We start from the raw sequence: 20,534 nt of genomic DNA on the forward strand, positions 1-20,534 counted from the left end.
AGGCCTCTGCCTTCGGCTCAGATCATGATCTCAGGGTCCTGGGATCGAGCCCTGTATTGGGCTCTCTGCTCAGCAGGGAGCCTGCTTCCTCCTCTCTCTCTGCCTGCCTCTCTGACTACTTGTGATCTCTCTGTCTCTGTCAAGTAAATAAATAAAATCTTTAAAAAAATGAAATCTTGCTATTTGCAACCTGGATGGAACTAGAAGATATTATGCTGAGTAAAATAAGTCAATCAGAGAAAGACAATTATCATACAATCTCTCTGATATGAGAAATTTGAGAGGCAGGGCAGTGGGTTGTGGGGGGTAGGGAAGGAAAAAATGAAACAAAATGAGATTGGGAGGGAGACAAACCCTAAATAACTCTTAATCGCATAAAACAAAACTGAGGGTTGCTGGGTTGGGGGGGTATGAATAGGGTGGTTAAGTTATGGAAATTGGGGAGGGTGTGGGCTATGATGAGTGCTGTGAAATGTGTAAGCCTGATGATTCACAGACTTGTACCCCTGGGACAAATAATATGTTATATGTTAATAAAAATAATTTTTAAAAAAGTATTATTGTTCATATAAGAAACTAAAAAAATTCAAAAGAATTAACAATTAAGTATGATCACAGAATATAAGGTGAATACATACATATCAATGGTATTTCCATAAGCTAGCAAGAAAAATTGAAATGTTAATGTAGAATAATTATTATAGACCATCAAATGCATAACAATAAAAATAAAAAGGGTATTCCAGACAACGAGAGAAGACTGGTGAAAGGTATTAACAATAACAAAAAAATGTAAAGATTTGTGTGTATTAGATTGGAAGACTCAATACTGTTAAGATGACAATTCTCTCCAAAGAGATATAAGCATTCAATGCAATTCCCAAATCAAAATCTTGGTTGTATTCTGTGTTTGTATGTGTGTGTATGTGTGTAAATTTAGAATAATTCTAAAATATGTTTAACGGAAAAAGACCCAGAATAGTCAAAACAATGGTGAAGAATAATAAGAGGATTTAAACAAATAGATTAAATGGTAATAAAGCTCTAGTAATCAATACAGTGAAGTATTGATTCAACAATATATAAATTAGCCAATGGGGGGAAAGAAGACAGGGATTTGAGAAATAGGCCACATGTAACCATTGCTTAACTTTTTAAAAATTGCCAACACAATTGGATGAGATAATACAGGTCTTTCTAGAAATAGTGTTGGGGCAAATGAATATGGAAAAGATAAACTTTAACCCCTACTTCACACCACACATTTTGTCAATTAGAGATGACCATAAAGCTGTATGTAAAAAGGTAAATAAAAATAAATTCCAAAAAAAGGTAAAAATATTTATGTCCTTGGAGTAAGAAAATATTTCTTTTTTTTAAAAGATTTTTAAACATTTATTTATTTGACAGACAGATCACAAGTAGGCAGAAAGGCAGGCAGAGAGAGAGAGGAGGAAGCAGACTCCCTGCTGAGCAGAGAGCCTGATGAAGGGCTTGATCCCAGGACTCTGGGATCATGACCTGAGCAGAAAGCAGAGGCTTTAACCCACTGAGCCACCCAGGCACCCCAAGAAAATATTTCTTAAATGGAAAAGATAATGATAAAAATCATATACTGAACTTAAATTCATAAAAATTAAGAAATATGCCCATTAAAAGACACCATTACAAGAGTAAAAAAACAAGCCTCAACCTAGAAGAAGATATCTCCAATATACCACCTGACAAAAGATTCATACTCAAAATATATAAAATCCCACAAAACATTAATAAAAATGTTAAAATGAGGAGTGCCTGGGTCACTCAGCTGATTAAGTGTCCAGCTATTGGTTTTGGCTCAGGTCATGATCTCATGGGTTGTGGGATAGAGACCCACGTTGGGCTCCACATTCAAAAGGGAATCTATTTCAAGAGTCTCTCTCTCTGCTTCTTCCCCTGCTCATATACTCCCTCTCTTTCTCAAATAAATAAATAAATAAAATGGAAAACACATGTATATTCTCTTAAAGAGAGTATCCAAATAGTTAGGAACAGTATCAAATGTTTTTCAACTCTTTAATCATCAGGTAAATACTAATAAAAACCACAATATGATCTCATTACACATATACCAGAATAGTTAAAATTTAAAGAGAATATTAATAGCATTTTTTTGTGTGGATATGGAATACTTGGATCTTTCATACATTGTTGATGGGAGAACAAATTATTGTATTTTTTGAAATAACAATAATAATATCTCCTAAAATAACAGATACTAACACTATGACAAAAGGATTTCACTCCTAGGTAGATATTCAAAGGAAATTATGTCTACCAAATAGATATTTTTTAAAAACATACAAATGATCAACAGGTACATGAAAAGGTGCTCAACATCACTATTTATCAAGGTAATGCAAATCAAAACCACAATGAGATAGCACCATACACCTGTTGGAATATCTATTATCCAAAAGTCAAGAGATTGCAAATGTTGACAAAGATGTGAAGAATAGGAGATCCTTCTACACTGTTGGTGAGAATGTAAATTGGTACAGCCATTATGGAAAGCGGTATGATGGCTCCTTAACAGTTAAAAATAAAACTACCAAAAATAAAAAATAAAGATAAATAAATAAAATTACAATTTTATCCAGCAATTTCATTTCAGGGCATATATACTGAGGAAACAAAATCAGTATCTCAGCGATATCTGCATTCTCATGTTCAATGTAGCATTATTCATAACAGATTAAATATAGAAATTACCTAAATGTCCATCAATAGATGAATGGATAGAAAAATGATTATTGTATGTACACACACACAGGAAGACACACACACAAAATGGAATATTAGTCATAAAAAATAAGAAAAATTTGCAATTCCTATTTGCAAAACCAAAGTTAACTATGTAAGTAACAGATGTGTTAATTATCTGTCTTGGCAATCAATCCACAATGGTTATCAAATCATCACATTTAACACTTTATATTTACACTATTATATTTGTTAATTATTTCTCAATAAAGTTAGAAAACATTAAGTAAATTGGTATGGTAATTATCTGGCATGCTTTAAAAAGTGATGTGACTAGAGAGATTAGAGCAGATTAAGGGAAACTCAGGACTGCTAGAAAGTGAAGTCAGAGAGACTTGAGCTATGTTGAGCTTGGGGGCTGGGAGGATAATGTAAGGCATTCTAGGCTAGTTTGGGTTTTTAGTCGTAACTAACAACTAAAATAAAATATCTTTACTTGGAAATAGTTTAAAAATTACATTATGTTTTTGAAGTTAAGAAAAAAATATTTGAGTTCAAGGAAAGAAAAAGAAGAGAGATAAAAGGAATGAGAGAGGGAAGAAAGGAAGGAAAAGTCTGACTTACCAAAGCTTTTTCCACTATAATGTGCATTTCTAGGTATTGGGGTAATAGTTTTGAAAGAGTTATTTCCTGAAAGGAAAAAAACAGGATTTATCAAATGTTAGTATGTATTGAATTTGTTAAGCACCAAGAGTAACATATATAGAAAGGGAACACATAAAAAATTCATAAGGAATTAAATATAAAAATTAATTACAAATCAGAAAATTTCATTTGAAAACATACTCCAGGTTTAAGAGTTCCAGTGAGCTTGCTGGAGTAATATAAGAGCTTAGGTACTCTCTACTAATACTGAATGAAAAAGTGAAAATAAAGACACCATCCTGACGTCTTCATCTCATGACAAACCTACATTACCAGTTCATATTGGAAAATACTTCACACACTGTCCTCCTAAAGATTATGGTAACAACAACAACCATGGTGCACTGGAAATCTTTAATTCATTCACAGAAAAATATAAGAAATATTTGAGAATTCACAGTCTACACAGAAATTTGGGCAAATAGCATACTTGGTGCTATTAAATACATGGGTACACATAAAAGAACAAAATGCACAATATCAGAAATAATTCTGTACTCTCAGAGTATAGACTGTATGTTCCATTTGGTATGATGTAATAATTCTTGATTGTGTCAAGTCAGTCAGCTATATATCATCAATTTATTATATCATCACAACATTATAATGCTAATTTTATAGGAGCTGTATTTCTAAGATACTGAAATTCCATTTTACCTATAGAAATTTCAAAAAAATTCTATATTTCCTCTTTGATCCAAGTTTCTTGGACTTTCCATATACCTTTTAGACCAAGTTTATATGTAGCTATAAAAATTATTGTTAAGATTTTGGAGGAATTATGTTAAACCTATACACTCATTTGGAGAAAAATGGAATATTTATTATGCTGAGTCTTCCAATCTATAGTATGTCTCTTCATTTATTGATGTCTTCTTTGATTTATTACATCAGCATTTTATACTTTTCAATATATAAAACCTGTACATGTTTTGCTATATATGTATCTGCAGTGTCTGTGTTCCCATCCCACAAATTCATATGTTGAAACACTCACAATGTAATTACATTTGGACGTGGTGGCTTTGGAAGGTATTTAGGTCAGGAGGCTAGAGCCCTCACAAATGGGATTAGTGCCCTTATAAGAAAGGACTGAGAGCTAGCTAGTTGTCTTTCCACCATACAGCAAGAAGAAGTCCTCTAGGTACCAGGAAGAGGACGTTCACCAAAAATCTGAACATACTCACATCCTGATTTTGAACTTCCAGTATCCAGAACTGTGAGAAATAAATATATGTTTTTTAAGCCACTAGTCTACAGTAATTTGTTGTAACAGCCTAAACTAAGATACCATTTTATTCTTTCAGTGATTGAAAATGTCATACACTTTCCCTATAGTTTCCACATATTCATTGCTAATATGTAGAAATGGTTGATTTTTTATCTTGATAATGTATTCTGTAATTTTGTTGATTTCACTTAGTTCCAGCAGGTATTTTCATGAGTTTCTAAGCAGATAACTATGTCATCTGCACATAAAGGCATTCTTATGTTTCCTTTTCTCATCTGTATGCCTTTTATTGCTTTATTATTCTGTCTAGAAATCCAACAGCATTAAATAATGTTGGAGAGAGTGCACATCCTTACCTTATACCAAATCTTAACATAAAAGTACTCTGTTTTTCTTCACTATGTATTATATTTTCTATATGTGTTTTAAATTTTTTGGCTGAGTACAGTATAGTTTATTGATGATACATGACAAGGAGGGCTCCCCAGTCCCCTCTACTTCTTCTGAGAGTCTGGGGTGAAAACTGTGGAGGTTGGGAGAGTCTCAGTGTTTTGGGGGATAAGTTGGGGCAGAGACTCCCTGGCAACTGAGGGCCTCTCTTTCTTTTTGCTGTCACTGGGGCTGATAGGCCAGCAGGCTCTTACTCCTTGGAGGCCATGTGGACCATAAGGTCCATCAGCCAGTCGCAGTAGCAAAATTCATTGTCATACCAGAAAATGAGTTTAACAAAATGGTATTTGAGGGCAATGTCAGCTCCAACATCCAAGGTAGAAGAGTGAGTGTCACTGTTAAAGTTGAAGGAGACAATATGGCCCTCATTGTAGCCCAGGAAAACCTTGAAGGAGCCCTTCAAGGTCAGATCCATGAGAGACATGTTGTGGGTGGGGACATGGAAGGCCATGCCAGTGAGCCTCCCATTCAGCTCAGAGATGACCTTGCCTACAGACTTGGCAATGTCAGTGGAAGCAGGGATGATATTCTGGGCAGCTCCATGGCTGTCACTCCACAGCTTCCCAGAGGGACAATCCATGGTCTTCTTGGTGGCAGTGATGGCATGGATGGTGGTCAGAGTCTCTCCACAATATCAAAGTTGTCATAGATGACCTTGGCCAGAGGAACCAAACAGCTGGTGGTCCAGGAAGCATTGCTGAGAATTTTGAGGGAGTTGTCATATTTCTCATGGTTCACATTCATCATGAAAATGGCATCAGCAGAAGAAGCAGAGATGATGACCTTCTTGGCCCCACCCTGCAATTGAGTGCTAGCCTTTTCTATGGTGGTGAAGATCACAACATACTCAGCACCAGCATCACCTCATTTGACATTGGCAGGATCTTGTTCCTGGAAGATGGGAGATGGAATTTGCATTGATGACAAGTTTCCTGTTCTCTGCCTTGGTTGTGTTGTGGAATTTGCCATGGGTGGAATCATACTGGAACATGTAGACCAGGTAGCTGAGGTCAATGAAGGGGTCATTGATGGCCACACTATCCACTTTTCCAGAGTTAAAAGCAGCCCTGGTGACCAGGCACCCAATATTGCCAAATCCATTCACTCTGACCTTCACCATCATGTCTCTTAATGACGGCTGGCACTGCACAGCAGAAGATGCAGCTGTTTGTCGAATGGGGTAAACCAGAGAGCAATATCTGCTTTTATAGGATAGTTTTTTATCATTACAAGTTGCCAACATCACCAAGACCTTATATAATAAATGAATTTTGAATTGAATTTTGTCCTATATTTCTGTATTGAGAAGATTGTGTACCTTTTCTTCTCTAACCCAGTAATATGGTAGATTATTTTGGTATATTTTCAGATATTGAACCAGACCTCCATTGCTAGATAAACAATGCTTAATCATGGTGTGCAATCTTTTAAATAAATTACTCAATTATTTTTGCCAGTATTTTATGCAGAATTTTTACATCTATATTCATATGGTTAATGGGTTTGTTTGTTTTATACTGTCTGAATAGAGTTTTAGTATCAGGACAATATTGTCCTCACAGAGTTAGTTGTAAAGTGTTCACTCCTCCTCATTTTTGTTGGAGAAATTGTACAGAATTGGCTTTTATCTTCTCTTAACAGGTATTCTAAACTATACATAAAACCATCTACACCAGAGAAGTTTTGTGTTTGAGAGATTTTTCACTGAAAATTCAGTGGTTTTTAATGGTTACAGGACTGTTTAGGTTGTCTATTCCCTCTTGGTTGGGTTTTGATAGTGCATTGTTTTTAAGATAATGGCCACGTTTTATTTACATTGCCGAATGTATGTAGTTAGAGTTGTTTGCAGTATTAGTGATCTGGTTTAAGATCAGAGATCAGAAATGAGTGTTGCACAACAGAGTGTAACCTGAACAAAGTACATATTAATGATTTTTACTTAACTCATCAGAAAACTAAGACTGCAAATTAAGCCATTTACCAAAATCTGGAGAGAGAAATGTGCCTGCAGGGAGGGCGAGAAATCAAGTATTTGCTTAGCTGGTTCTGATGACACCAAAAGCCATGTAAGTTGATAAGAATATCCAACTAGGAATTTTGGCTAAACTTCTACGGGCCAAGCTTGGCTAACATTAAACTATGAAGTCTCTGGGAATCATAAAGATATTTGATTTCACAGATTCTTACAGGCTTTTTCTTCAGGAATTCCATCAGTTACTCAAAATAAAGATTACAGCATATATTGAAAAATATATAGTGTTGGCTGGTGCAGAGGAACATCAGACACTGAAGGAACTACACAAACTTCTCTATCTCCTTTATTACACAAAAGCCTTAATCTATCAGAAAAAGTGGAAAGAGATTTATGTCTTGAAGGCACTGATAAAAACTACAGCCAGGAGAGGAAAATGAATACAAAGGTCTAATTCTGTAAGAACAGTAAGGAATACCTGTTAGACCCAGTATTACATCTGGAGAAGAATGTTGGTGACATTTGTGAAGACTACGTTCCCAAATCCAGGTTCACAGTGCCTTCCTAACATTGAGTTTTAATCCAAATATCAGAGAATCCCTCTGTTCTCTGGCCAAATCTATGACCTGCGCTAAAATGTACCAAAAACAAAACAAAACAAAACAGGAAAGACAGCAGGAAGATTTGGAGGAGACAGATTTTATCTAAAAATCCCAAAACAGTCAAGTGGAAAAATACAAAGCTATACAGAACAGGATTCCTCTCAAAAATTAACAAAATTTAACAAAAAGTAATTGCTAAAAACAATGTGAAGCTGTTGTAAGTACACTAAGAGTAGCAATAGCAAAAACATACATAAACAGATGTATATTCTGACTATATTAACAGAAAATTTTAAGCCAAAGTCCCAGCAACAAGATATGTTCATCTCCAAACCTAAAGTTAATATATAATTCAATATCGACTGCCTACTGTGTTATGTAACATGTTCAACTTTCACGAGAGAGAGAGAGAAGGGATAAGGACAGGCAAGAAGAAAATCCAATGTATGAAAAGTAGTTGGTTGCCCCTATCCACAGGTGTCTATGCACACATTATTTTAACACTGAATACCTTTGAATTGTCTTCTTGATAAGCCTGTGTGTGTAAATGCAGTTAGGAATGATCTGGAAAAGAGAAAATTGTTGCCTGCTTGTCTTTCAGAGAAAAAAAAATATTAAAATTTTCTAATTTTTAGGCAAAAATAATGATTACCTAGTGAAGGTTTGGCAAACATATCTTCTATTACTTTAAATAAGAATTAATAATGAAATATTATGTGAAAATGTGAAAATGAAAAGTACAGAACAAAGCTCAAAATGTCCCACAGGAGGATTCTGTGATAGCAGACACAAACTATAGAATTCCTATAAGAAAAAAAAAATGTGGAAAACATAAATTTTGAAGAATACAAATAAATTGACCTAATGAACATCTATAAAACACTACACGAAACTGCAAGATATATAGACAAACACATATACTAAAGTCAAATGCACTACCTGAATATGATCAAAATCAATTAAATGTAAGTACCAAGAAAGATATGTAGAAAATGTGTAAGTATGCATACTTCTAAAATTCCCATGGGTCAATGAGGAATAGCAAGATAAAATTTTAAATGTTACATTAAAAGATTATAAATACATGGTATATAAAACTCAAGAAATGAAAATACATCAATTAAAATCAGATTAAGAATCAAAAATTATCCCCTACATAAGGCCAACAAAAGAACTGCCAAAATTTAGAATCAACTTTTTTGCAGATCTCTAGAAATTAACAAATGGCTTGCAGTGTTAGAGGGAGTGTTTATTCAAGAAAAATAACTGATCTGGGTAAAAATTATGATTTTTGTGGAACTTGAATTCACTCCAGTATTTTCTCCTATTAGTTGAAAACTAATAGCTCAAATTTTCAGTGAATACAAGTAGACTGACAACTTCCAGAAAAAGAAAAAACATGGCTGGAACATCTTCAAAATCTCATTTCCAAAGAAATGTCATGACCTGACCTATTTTGTTCCTAAAATAGGTCCATATTGACCTAAGTCACATTTTACATAGTTTTTCTAAAGACATTTGCTTTTAGAAACTATAGGCATTTTGAGTTGTCTGGGGCAGTGAATGACTGTGAGGCAAACAGCAGACCAACAAAAAAACTTAAAGCTGAGGAATAAGATATTCATACAGAGCTTTGAAAAGCTATGATCAATTTCTGGGAATCTGGCAGACCACACACATGTATCAGACTAAGTGCATCCCCAAGTCTGTACACATACTCAGGAAAGACCTAAACTCTCACCTCTGATTGATCTTGAGGCTCTGTGCAAGCAGAAATGAAGGAAAGGTGCAGTTGTTAACTGCCTGAATGAGTGACAAAGTCATGCTCCAAAAGGTAGAGAGAGACTCTCAGCAAGAACTGGGAAATTTGGGGCACCTGGGTGTCTCAGTGGGTTAAGCCTCTGCCTTCAGCTCAGATCATGATATCAGGGTCCTGGGATTGAGGCCCACATCAGGCTCTCTGCTCAATGGGGAGTCTACTTCCCTTTCTCTCTCTGCCTGCCTCTCTGCCTACTTGTGATCTCTCTGTCAAATAAATAAAATCTTAAAAAAAAAAAAAAAGAACTGGGAAACTTATTGATTCCAAGCATTTAAAGAACTCTAAAAAAAAAAAAAAAAAAAGAAAGAAAAGAACTCTGATCATTAACACACAACGTCAGTGGCTACATACAACACAGAATACGCACTTCAGGGAAACAGTCAAAAATTTGCAAAACAAATAGAAACTGCAATGAATAGCAATAATATTTGATGGAGGGGTATGTGATTTCCAGAGTTACCACATGTATTACTTGGAGTGACTAGTTTCAGTTTTCAAAAAATTATGAGACATGAAAAGGACATAAAGTATGACCCATATACAGGAAAAATGTCAACAGAAACTGTCTTTGAGGATGATTAGATATTGGATTTACTAGAAAAATACTTTAAATCAGGTATTTTGAATAATTTTAAAGAGCTAAAAGGAGTTATGTATAAATAACTGAAGGAGGGTATTATAATAAGTCTCACTAAATATGGACTATCAAAAAAGGCATAAAATTATTAAAAAGAAATAAATAGAATTTCTGGTATTGAAAAACACAATTGAAATACAATATCCATTAAAGTGGCTCCACATCAGATATGGGCAGACAAGAGAAAGAATCAAGGAACTTGAAGACTGATCTATTGAGATTAAACCATCTAAAAAAGAGAAAGAAACAAGAATGGAGCAAAATAAACAATATCTAATAGACCTAAGGGGCACTATCAAGCATATTAACATACACATAATGGGAGTATCAGAAAGTGAGAAGGTACGTAGAAGGGACAAAGAATATTCAAAGAACTAGTGGCCCCTGATTTCTCAAATCAGGTGAAAAATATTAATGTACACAAAAAAGAAGCTCAGTCAAATCCAACTTAGATAAACTCAAAAGAACCACTCAAAAAATACATTATAAAAAGAGGCAAGCCAAAGATAAAGAGAGAAACTTGGAATAAGCAACAGAGAAGGGACTCATCATGTAAAAGGAATTTTCAATAAGATTAATGACAGTTAATTTTTCATCAGTGATCATGGAGGCCATAAATCAGTGAATTAAAATATTCCAAATGATGAAAGAAAAACATTTGTCACACAGGAACTCTATATACAACTAACAGGTAAATTAAGAGTTTAATAATACATAAATGATTATCTATTTTAGAAAGATATGTTCCAGCAGTACACAAAACTGAATAAAAATATTAAAAGTAATTTAAGCAAGGTAGTGGTAATTTGACTTATTTTATTGTCTTTATTTATATAGTGATTTCATTCTTCCTGTATTTCTAAATTTTACTCAAAAATCTCCATTTTTGCTGGAATAAGATAGAAAACAAGAAATATTACATAATACATTATAATAAACCTAAAATACATTATTGTGTAATTTTTCATATATTGTAGATGTAATATGGGCATTTTATTTAAAAGTCAGAAAGAAGATATCAAATTTGATTATTTCCATAGCTAAATAGTTCCTTTCCACAATCAAAAAAATTCTACATAAATAATTTCACAGTATGTTATTACATTAGAATCATCATGTTACCTGTAAGCTTAAATTATCTTTATAGGGTTGTTCTTTCTGCCAAATATTGCTATAATTTTCTGCTAACAGTGGTATAGTTGGATTCTCATTTTTCACTTGATAAATTACATGCTGAAATTGTGCTGAAGATTCCAATGGCTCAATTCCATAGCTGATGTTTTCAAACTGAAGGAATCCCCTGAATATTTAGAAAGCAATGATATAAAAACCCTACAAGTGATCCCATCAAAGCTATAATCTGAAATGTGAAAAAAAAAACTTAAAAAATTTAAAGGATTAAATTTAAAAACTTTAAACTAGGTGTTTAAATAATTTCAAAGAGCTGAAAGAAACCATATATAAGCAACTAAAGGGAAATATTTTAATGATGTCTCAATAAATAAAGAACATCAACAAAGGCATGGAAATTATAAAGATGAAATCAATAGAAACTGCAGTTTGAAATACAGTAAGAAACACATTATGAACACACTCTATTTTCCCATTTTTCTGGTATACCATTAGTAACTGAGATATCACATTTACCTTACTTTTGCTCATATATTAAAGAAAAAATATATTTCAAATTAATTTATATTACCTGTATAGTAGTCATATTTATTCAAGATATATTAGTTAAGATCAGGTATTTGTTGAAAATCAAGTACTTATTGAGAATTCCAATCATGGTCATGTTCTCAGAGTTTAGAATAAGGGAAAGCAGGTATATTGAGTGTATATTTAAAGAAGTGGATATCTATGAAAACCACATTAAACGAATGCCAATTTTTCTGAGTTGACATGAGCAAATTCTAGAAGTCAGGCAACAAAAACCAAAAGGAAGTTAGGGAGAATCTGGAGAATCCTTTTTTTTTTTTTTTTTCCTTTGCTCTGGACCAGTCTACCTCTAATAAACTTAGTATCTTTCTCTTGCCACCACCACTGATGAAAATAACTTATTTCTGCCTTTTTACCTCCCAGGGGCTTTCTTAATTAGTTGATTTATGTCTGAAACTTAGTGCACCTAAACTCAAAGCATACAATACGTATGTATTGAAATAATTAATTCATATCATTTTCCATAACAATTTGAGATAGTTGAAAGATAAAACAACAATATTATTTAGTTCTAAAGTTTCCTTTACTGAAACTATCCTCTTCTGCACAGTATCTTTAAAAAAAATAACTCCAGTCAGGAATCCCTGGAGTGATTTCATTTGAATGGACACTAGAGTTCAGCTGCTAATATTGATATAAAGCAACCTCTCAGATTTATATTCTTCTTAAACATTCCCAGATTTATTTCTGCTAGCCACTAAGTTTCATTTTAAAGTTTTCCATGTATAAGTATCATGTAAGATCCTATTACCTGAGCCCAGAACAAATGCTGAGTGTTGCAAGGGAATTTGGAATATCTGCAAAATATCCTTGGTAATGGCAATGTATCTAAAAAACAGTATGGAAAAGTAAATAAATAAATTCTTTATGAATAAAAATGTATTTGCTAACATTGCAGTAGATTAAAAACGTTAAAATAATTGAAAATAATGATTGTGTATCATATAGATTTGTTAATGCAGCTTTTCAAGAAAAAAGGGTATTTGATAATCCTCTTTATTTTGCACCACCAAGGTGCCAATGAGTATTCTTTCAGGTCTGGCTTTATCTCTATCATGTACTATTTTTATGTACAACAATCAACCACATAACAGGTCATAATTATGCAAAATAAAATATTTGTATTAAATTGTCATCATGGGATAGACATATCCCAATGGTAGTGATAAGGCCACGTCAATAAAAAAAAAAAAAAACATATGAAAACAAATATCTGTGACATCTAGAGCTTACCTTAAAATATGAAGACTCTAAATGCAAAAATGCAGTTTCATTATATGTATAAATCAAAAAGTCCTGGGATAAAAATGAGCTAAGAAAAACAAAAATAAAAATGGTTGAGTCATGAATTTAATATTAATATAAACATCAAAATAAAAACAAATGCGAAAAACCTAAAGTTTGTATAATAATTTGCTTTAATTAGAGCATACTGACTCCTCTGTATCAGATATTAACATATGAGCCTATGTATGTCTTTATCTAACAAACATTTACTAGGTGCCTACTACTGATAGATGCTCTTCTAGGCATTGGGATACAGCAGTAAACAAAAGACAAAACCACTGGTCTTCATGAGAGTGAGAGACAAATTCTGCTAGCATGTTAGATGTTAAATGTTATAAATAAGGCCTGGGTGAGGGAATTTGGTTACAAAGGTAGATAGGATGGCATGAAAAACCTCACTGAATAAACTGAACCTGAAAACAAACCACATGGATTTGTACATATATGTTATTTGAGACACAGGATAAAATGAAAAGACCCTCAGGCCAAAATATGCCTGCGTGACTGGAATGAAATGTTGATTGAAGATGAGAGACAGTAATAAGAGATAGTGTCACAGAGATGAGAAGCCATTAGAAGATTTCATACAGATATATGATAGGATCAGACCAATATTTTATGTTATTTTTAAAGTTTTATTTATTTACATCATCTTTACACCCTACATGGGGCTCAGACTCACAACCCTAATATCAAGAGTCACATAGTGTTCTGACTGAGCCAGTCAGGCATCCCTCAGACCAACATTTTAATAGAATCAGACTGAATGCTATCTTGAGAATTATCTGTAGAGTAAATAAGCAGAGAGAGCAATTAGGCTATTATCCAGGCAAGATATGATAGTGACTTGAACTAAAACAGTAACAATAGTAGAGGTCCAATTACAAGTATATTTTGAAGATTGAACATGGAATTTAATAACCTATTGTGGGAAATAATGCATTGTGAGGGAAAACAAAAGAAAAAATTGATATCAAGCATGATTCCAAGATTTCGTTTTGAGAAACTAGAGTTGCCATTTACTGAGATGACTGAGGAAGGATAAATCTTAGGAAAGTATCAGAAGTACATTATGCGATCACCTGGATGGCTCAGTGGGTTAAAGCCTCTGCCTTTGGCTTGGGTGATGATCTCAGGGTCCTGGAATCGAGCCCCGCATTAGGCTCTCTGCTCAGTGGGAAGCCTGCTTCATCCTCTTTCTCTGCCTGCCTCTCTGCCTACTTGTGATCTCTGTCTGTCAAATAAATAAATCTTTTTTTTTTTTTAAAAAAAGAAGTACAGTATGGATATGATAAGTATGAGAATTCTAGCAAACACCAGATTGTCAAATAAGTAGTCAGATAAACAAGTAGGTGTTCATTGGAGAGGAAGAAAGTAGAGATATAACTTGGGAGTAATCAATACATGGATGTATTTAAAACTGCAAGAGGGGATAAAATAACCAGATGATTGAATGCAGTGAGGGAAAACAAGATCCAAGAAAAGTACCATGGAGTATTCTAAGATTGGAGAGATGGGGAAGAATCTAAAAAACAAACAAGATGAAACAAAGAAAACTGAGAGAGTAAACACAATGGTAAGAATTAAACCAGAAGTCTGCAGTGTTCTGGAAGCCAAATAAAGAAAGTATTTTTGGAGGAGATACTGATCAGCTAGACAAAATACTGCCATTTGGTCAAGAAAAATGAAGACTAAAAAATAACTGGCATTCAGAAACATGAAGAAGTTTCTTATTATAATCGAGTTTTACAGACATTAAAGACCAACATAGGTTTAATGATCATGAATTAGGTGAGAATAGTCATAAATGAGGAGTTTTCTTCCATGTTGTTCAACTACGGAGATGTAAGGCAGACAAATTGCAGTAGTTACAAATAAATATTTTCAAAGATGCAGGCAAAGAAGAGGCTGTTTGGCTCCACTTGCATGAAATTTTGAGAAACTGCAAATTAGGAGACAGAAAGTATGTTGATTGCATGAGTGTTGCCTGGAGTGGTGGGTGGAAACAGGGATTAAATGTGAAATGGCATGAGGATCTTACATAGGATATGAAATGTTCTACAACTGATTTATGGTAGCTGGTTTCAATACTGTATATAGTTATTAAAAATTATTGAATTATACACTTGAGTGAGCTTTATGATATATGAATGTACCCAATAAAGTTGTTAAAAATAAATGCAAATATAATTAACACATTCATAAAATATGTCATTAGTTGAATTTCCCACCAATAACCACTTGATGCATAATTAAGATTGATTTTACATCAGGCACACTTTTAAAAACTTTTTTAAAATTTAAATTTTTTATTTTTTATTTATATTTTATTTTTTTAAAATTTATTTTCAGTGTTCCAGACTTCATTGTTTATGCACCCACACCTAGTGCTCCATGCAATATGTGCCCTCCATAAAACCCACCACCAGGCTCACCCCAGTCCCATTCCCTCCCTCCAAAACCCTCGGTTTCTTTCTCAGAGTCCAAAGTCTCTCATGCTTCATCTCCCCCTCTGATTTCCCCCAACTCCCTTCTACTCTCCATCTCCCCATGTGCTCTGTGTTATTCCTTATGCTCAGCAGATAAGTGAAACCATATGATAATCGATTCTGCTTGACTTATTTCACTCAGCATAATCTCTTCTAGTCCCATCCATGTTGACACAAAAGTTGGATATCATCTTTTCTGATGGAGAATAATATTCCATTGTAAATATGGACCACATCTTCCTTATTCATTCATCCATTGAAGGGCATCTTGGTTCTTTCCAAAGTTTGGGGACTGTGGCCCTTGCTGCTATGAACACTGGGGTACAGATGGCCCTTCTTTTCACTACATCTGTATCTTTGGGGTAAATACCCAGTAGTGCAATTAGGGGGTCATAGGATAACTCTATTTTTAATTTCTTAAAGAATATCCACACTGTTTTCCAAAGTGTCTGCACCAACTTGCATTCCCCCCAACAGTGTAAGAGGGTTCCCCTTTCTCCACATCCTCTCCAACACGTGTTGTTTACTGTCTTGTTAATTTTGGCCATTCTAACAGATGTAAGGTGTTACCTCAATCTGGTTTTGATTTGACTCTCTCTGATGGCTAGTGACGATGAACATTTTTTCATGTGTCTGTTAGCCATTTGTATGTCTTCATTGGGGAAGTGTCTGTTCATGTCTTCTACCCATTTTTTTGACATGATTATCTGTTTTGAGTGTGTTGAGTTTGAGGAGTTCTTTATAGATCTTGGATATCAGCCCTTTGTCTGTAGTGTCATTTGTGAATATCTCTCCCATTCCGTGGATTGCCTCTTTGTTTTGTTGACTGTTTCCTTTGCTGTGCAGAAGGTTTTGATCTTGATGAAGTCCCCAAAATTCATTTTCGCTTTTGTTTCCCTTGCCTTTGGAGACATCTTAAAAGAAGTTGCTGTGGCCGATGTCGAAAGGTTACTGCCTATGTTCTCCTCTAAGATTCTGATGGATTCCTGCCTCATATTGAGGTCTTTTATCCATTTCAAGCTTATATTTGTGTATGGTGTAAGAGAATGGTCGAGTTTCATTCTTCCACACATAGCTGTCCAATTTTCCCAGCACCATTTATTGAACAGACTGTCTTTTCTCCACTGTATATTTTTTTCTTGCTTTGTTGAAGATTATTTGACCATAGAGTTGAGGGTCCATATCTGGGCTCTCTACTCTGTTCCACTAGTCTAGGTATCTGTTTTTATGCCAGTACCATGCTGTCTTGGTGATCACAGCTTTGTAGTAAAGCTTGAAATCAGGCAACATGATTCCCCCAGTTTTGTTTTTCTTTTTCAACATTTCCTTAGCAATTTGTAGTATCTTTTTTTTTTCCAAAAAAATCACTTTTTTATTTCATTGGTTTTCTTTCTTGTCTTCCTATTTTTTATTTTATTTTTTCTTATTTCTTTTCAGTGTAACAGTATTCATTGTTTTTGCACCACACCCAGTGCTCCATGCAATATGTGCCCTCCCCAATACCCATCACCTGGTTCTCCCAACCTCCCACCCCCCCGCCCCTTCAAAACCCTCAGGTTGTTTTTCAGTGTCCATAGTCTCTCATGGTTCTCCGCCCCTTTCAATTTCCCTTAACTCCCTTCTCCTCTCAATCTCCCCATGTCCTCCATGTTATTTGTTATGTTCCACAAATAAGTGAAACCATATGATAATTGGCTCTCTCTGCTTATTTCACTCAGCATAATCTCTTCCAGTCACGTCCATGTTGCTACAAAAGTTGGGTATTTATCCTTTCTGATGGAGGCATAATACTTCATTGTGTATATGGACTGCATCTTCCTTATCCATTTGTCCATTGAAGGGCATCTTGGTTCTTTTCATAGTTTGGTGACCATGGCCATTGCTGCTATAAACATTGGGGTACAGATGGCCCTTCTTTTCACTACATCTGTATCTTTGGGGTAAATACCCAGTAATGTAATTGCAGGGTCATAGGGAAGCTCTATGTTTAATTTCTTGAGGAATCTCCACACTGTTCAATTTGGGGTATCTTCTGATTCCATACAAATTTTAGGATTGTTTGCTCCAGCTCTTTGAAAAATGCCCATGGAATTTTGATCGGAATGGCATTGAATGTATAGATTGCTCTAGACAGTATAGACATTTTAACAATGTTTATGAGCATGGCATAGTCTTCCATCTTTTTGTGTCTTATTCAATCTCTTTCATGAGTGTTCTGTAGTTCCTCAAGTACAGATCCTTTACCTCTTTGGTTAGGTTTATTTCCAGATATTTTATGGTTCTTGGTGCTATAGTAAATGGAATCAATTCTCTCATTTCCCTTTCTGTATTTTCAATGTTTGTGTATAAGAGAGCAACTGATTTCTGTACATTGATTTTATATCCTGCCACATTACTGAATTACTGAATGAGTTCTAGTAGTTTGGGGATGGAGTGTTTTGGGCTTTCCATATAAAGTATCATGTTATCTGTGAAGAGAGAGAGTTTGACTTCTTCTTTGCCAATCTAAATACATTTTATTTCTCTTTGTTGTCTAATTGCTGTTGCTAGGACTTCTAATACTATGTTGAACAAGAGTGGTGTGAGTGGGCATCCTTGTCGTGTTCCTGATCTCAGAGGGAAGGTTGTCAGCTTTTTCTCATTGAGGGTGATATTCGCTGTGGGTTTTTCATAGATAGATTTTATGAAGTTGAGGAATGTTCCTTCTATCCCTATACTTTGAAGCATTTTAATCAGGAACAGATACTGGATTTTGTCAAATGCTTTTTCTGCATCAGTTGAGAGAACCATGTGGTTCTTCTCTCTTATTGATTTATTCTATCACATTGATTGATTTGCAAATGTTGAACCACCCTTGCAACCCATGGATAAATACCACCTGGTCATGTATAATCTTTTTAATGTACTGTTGACTCCTATTAGCTAGGTTCTTCTTGAGAATCTTGGCATCTGTATTCATCAGGGATATTGGTCTAAAATTCTCCTTTTTGGTGGGGTCTTTGCCTGGTTTGGGGATCAGGGTAATGCTGGCTTCATAGAAAGAGTCTAAAGTTTTCCTTCTGTTTCAATGTTTTGAAATAGCGTCAGGAGAATAGGTATTATTTCTTCTTTGAATGTTTGGTAGAATTCCCCAGGGAATCCATCAGGTCCTGAGCTCTTGTTTTTTTGGGAGGTTTCTGATCACTGCTTTGATCTTGTTACTAGATATTCAGGTTGTCAATTTCTTCCTGATTCAGTTTTGGAAGTTTGTAGGTTTTGTAGGTTTTCAGGAATGCATCTATTCCATCTAGGTTGCTTAACTTATTGGCATATAACTATTGATAATAATTTCTGATGATTGTTTCTATTTCCTTGTGTTGTGATCTCTCCCTTTTCATTCATAATTTTATTAATATGGGTCTTCTTTCTTTTCTTTTGGATTAGTTTGGTCTATAGTTTATTGATCTTATTGATTCTTTCAAAAAAAAACGCTTCTAGTTTCACTGATGCATTCTACTATATCTCTAGTTTGTCTCTCATTGATCTCTGCTCTAATCTTGGTTATTTCCCTTCTTGTGTGTGGGGTTGGCTTAATTTGTTGTTGATTCTCCAGTTCTTTGAGGTGTAAGGAAAGCTGGTGTACTCTGGATTTTCATTTTCTTGAGGGAGGCTTGGATAGCTATGTATTTCCCCCTTTGGACCACCTTTGCTGCAACCCAAAGATTTTCTTGTGGTTGAGCTCCAGTTTCAAAGCATTGTGATCTGAGAATATGCGGGGAATCATCTCATTCTTTTGGTATTGGTTGAGCCCTGATTTGTGACCCAGTATGTGGTCTATTCTGGAGAGGGTTCCATGTGCACTCAAGATTAATGAGTATACTGTTGTTTTATGGTGGAATGTTCTGTATATATCTATGAGGTCCATCTGATCCAATGTGTCATTCAATGCTCTTGTTTCTTTATTGACTTTCTGCTTGGATAATCTCTCTATTACTGAGAGTGGTGTGTTAATTTGCCCTACTCTTAATGTATTCATATCAATATGACTCTTTATCTTGATTAACATTTGTCTTTTTTTTTTTTTTTAACATTTGTCTTATATAGTTGGCTGCTCCTATACTGGGGGCATAAATATTTATAATTGTTAGATCTCCTTGGTGGATAGACCCTTTAAGAATGATGTAGTGTACTTCTATATCTTTGGCTACAGTCTTTAGTTTAAAATCTAATTTATCTGATATGAGAATTGCTACCCCTGCCTTCTTTTGAAGCCTATTGGCATGAAAGATGCTTCTCCATACCTTCACTTTCAGTCTGGATGTATCCTTAGGTTCAAAGTGAGTCTCTTATAGACAACATGGATGGGTCCTATCATTTTGACCAATCTGCAACTTTGTGGAATTTTATGGGTGCATTTAGGTCATTCACATTGAGATTATTGAGAGATACGTTTTTATTGATATCATGTTACCTGTGAAGTCTTTGTTTCTATAGATTGTCTCCATAAATTTCTGTCCAATGATATTCTTGGGTTTTTTCCTCTTTTATAGAACCCCCCTTAAAATTCCATGTAGTACCAACTTGGTGGTCACATACTCTTTTTTATGTTTTGTTTTTCTAATTTTTTTTTATAAACATATATTTTTATCCCCAGGGGTACAGGTCTGTGAATCACCAGGTTTACAAACTTCACAGCACTCGCCAAAGCACATACCCTCCCCAATGTCCATAATCCCAGTCCCTTCTCCCAAACCCCCTCCCCCCAGCAACCCTCAGTTTCTTTTATGAGATTAAGAGTCACGTATGGTTTGTCTCCTGCCCAATCCCATCTTGTTTCATTTATTCTTCTCCTACCCACTTAAGCCCCCATGTTGCATCACCACTTCCTCATATCAGGGAGAT

General features: G+C 34.6%; 1 protein-coding gene and 1 pseudogene across 1 annotated transcript in view; both read right to left on the bottom strand.

Moving 5' to 3' along the window:
• ADAM18 (ADAM metallopeptidase domain 18) overlaps positions 1 to 20,534 on the bottom strand; it is a 174,847-nt gene that overhangs the window by 136,528 nt on the left and 17,785 nt on the right. The window contains exons 6-9 of the mRNA XM_059384219.1: positions 13,111 to 13,189; positions 12,629 to 12,705; positions 11,281 to 11,458; positions 3,367 to 3,432 (exon numbers count right to left, since the gene is read on the bottom strand). Of these exons, the coding sequence (XP_059240202.1) occupies positions 3,367 to 3,432; positions 11,281 to 11,458; positions 12,629 to 12,705; positions 13,111 to 13,189 (400 nt within the window). The remainder of the gene's footprint in view (positions 1 to 3,366; positions 3,433 to 11,280; positions 11,459 to 12,628; positions 12,706 to 13,110; positions 13,190 to 20,534) is intronic.
• LOC132006370 (glyceraldehyde-3-phosphate dehydrogenase-like) lies at positions 5,319 to 6,248 on the bottom strand (annotated as a pseudogene).

Source organism: Mustela nigripes, chromosome 18 (assembly GCF_022355385.1).
Source record: "Mustela nigripes isolate SB6536 chromosome 18, MUSNIG.SB6536, whole genome shotgun sequence".
Classification (NCBI taxonomy): Eukaryota; Metazoa; Chordata; class Mammalia; order Carnivora; family Mustelidae; genus Mustela; species Mustela nigripes.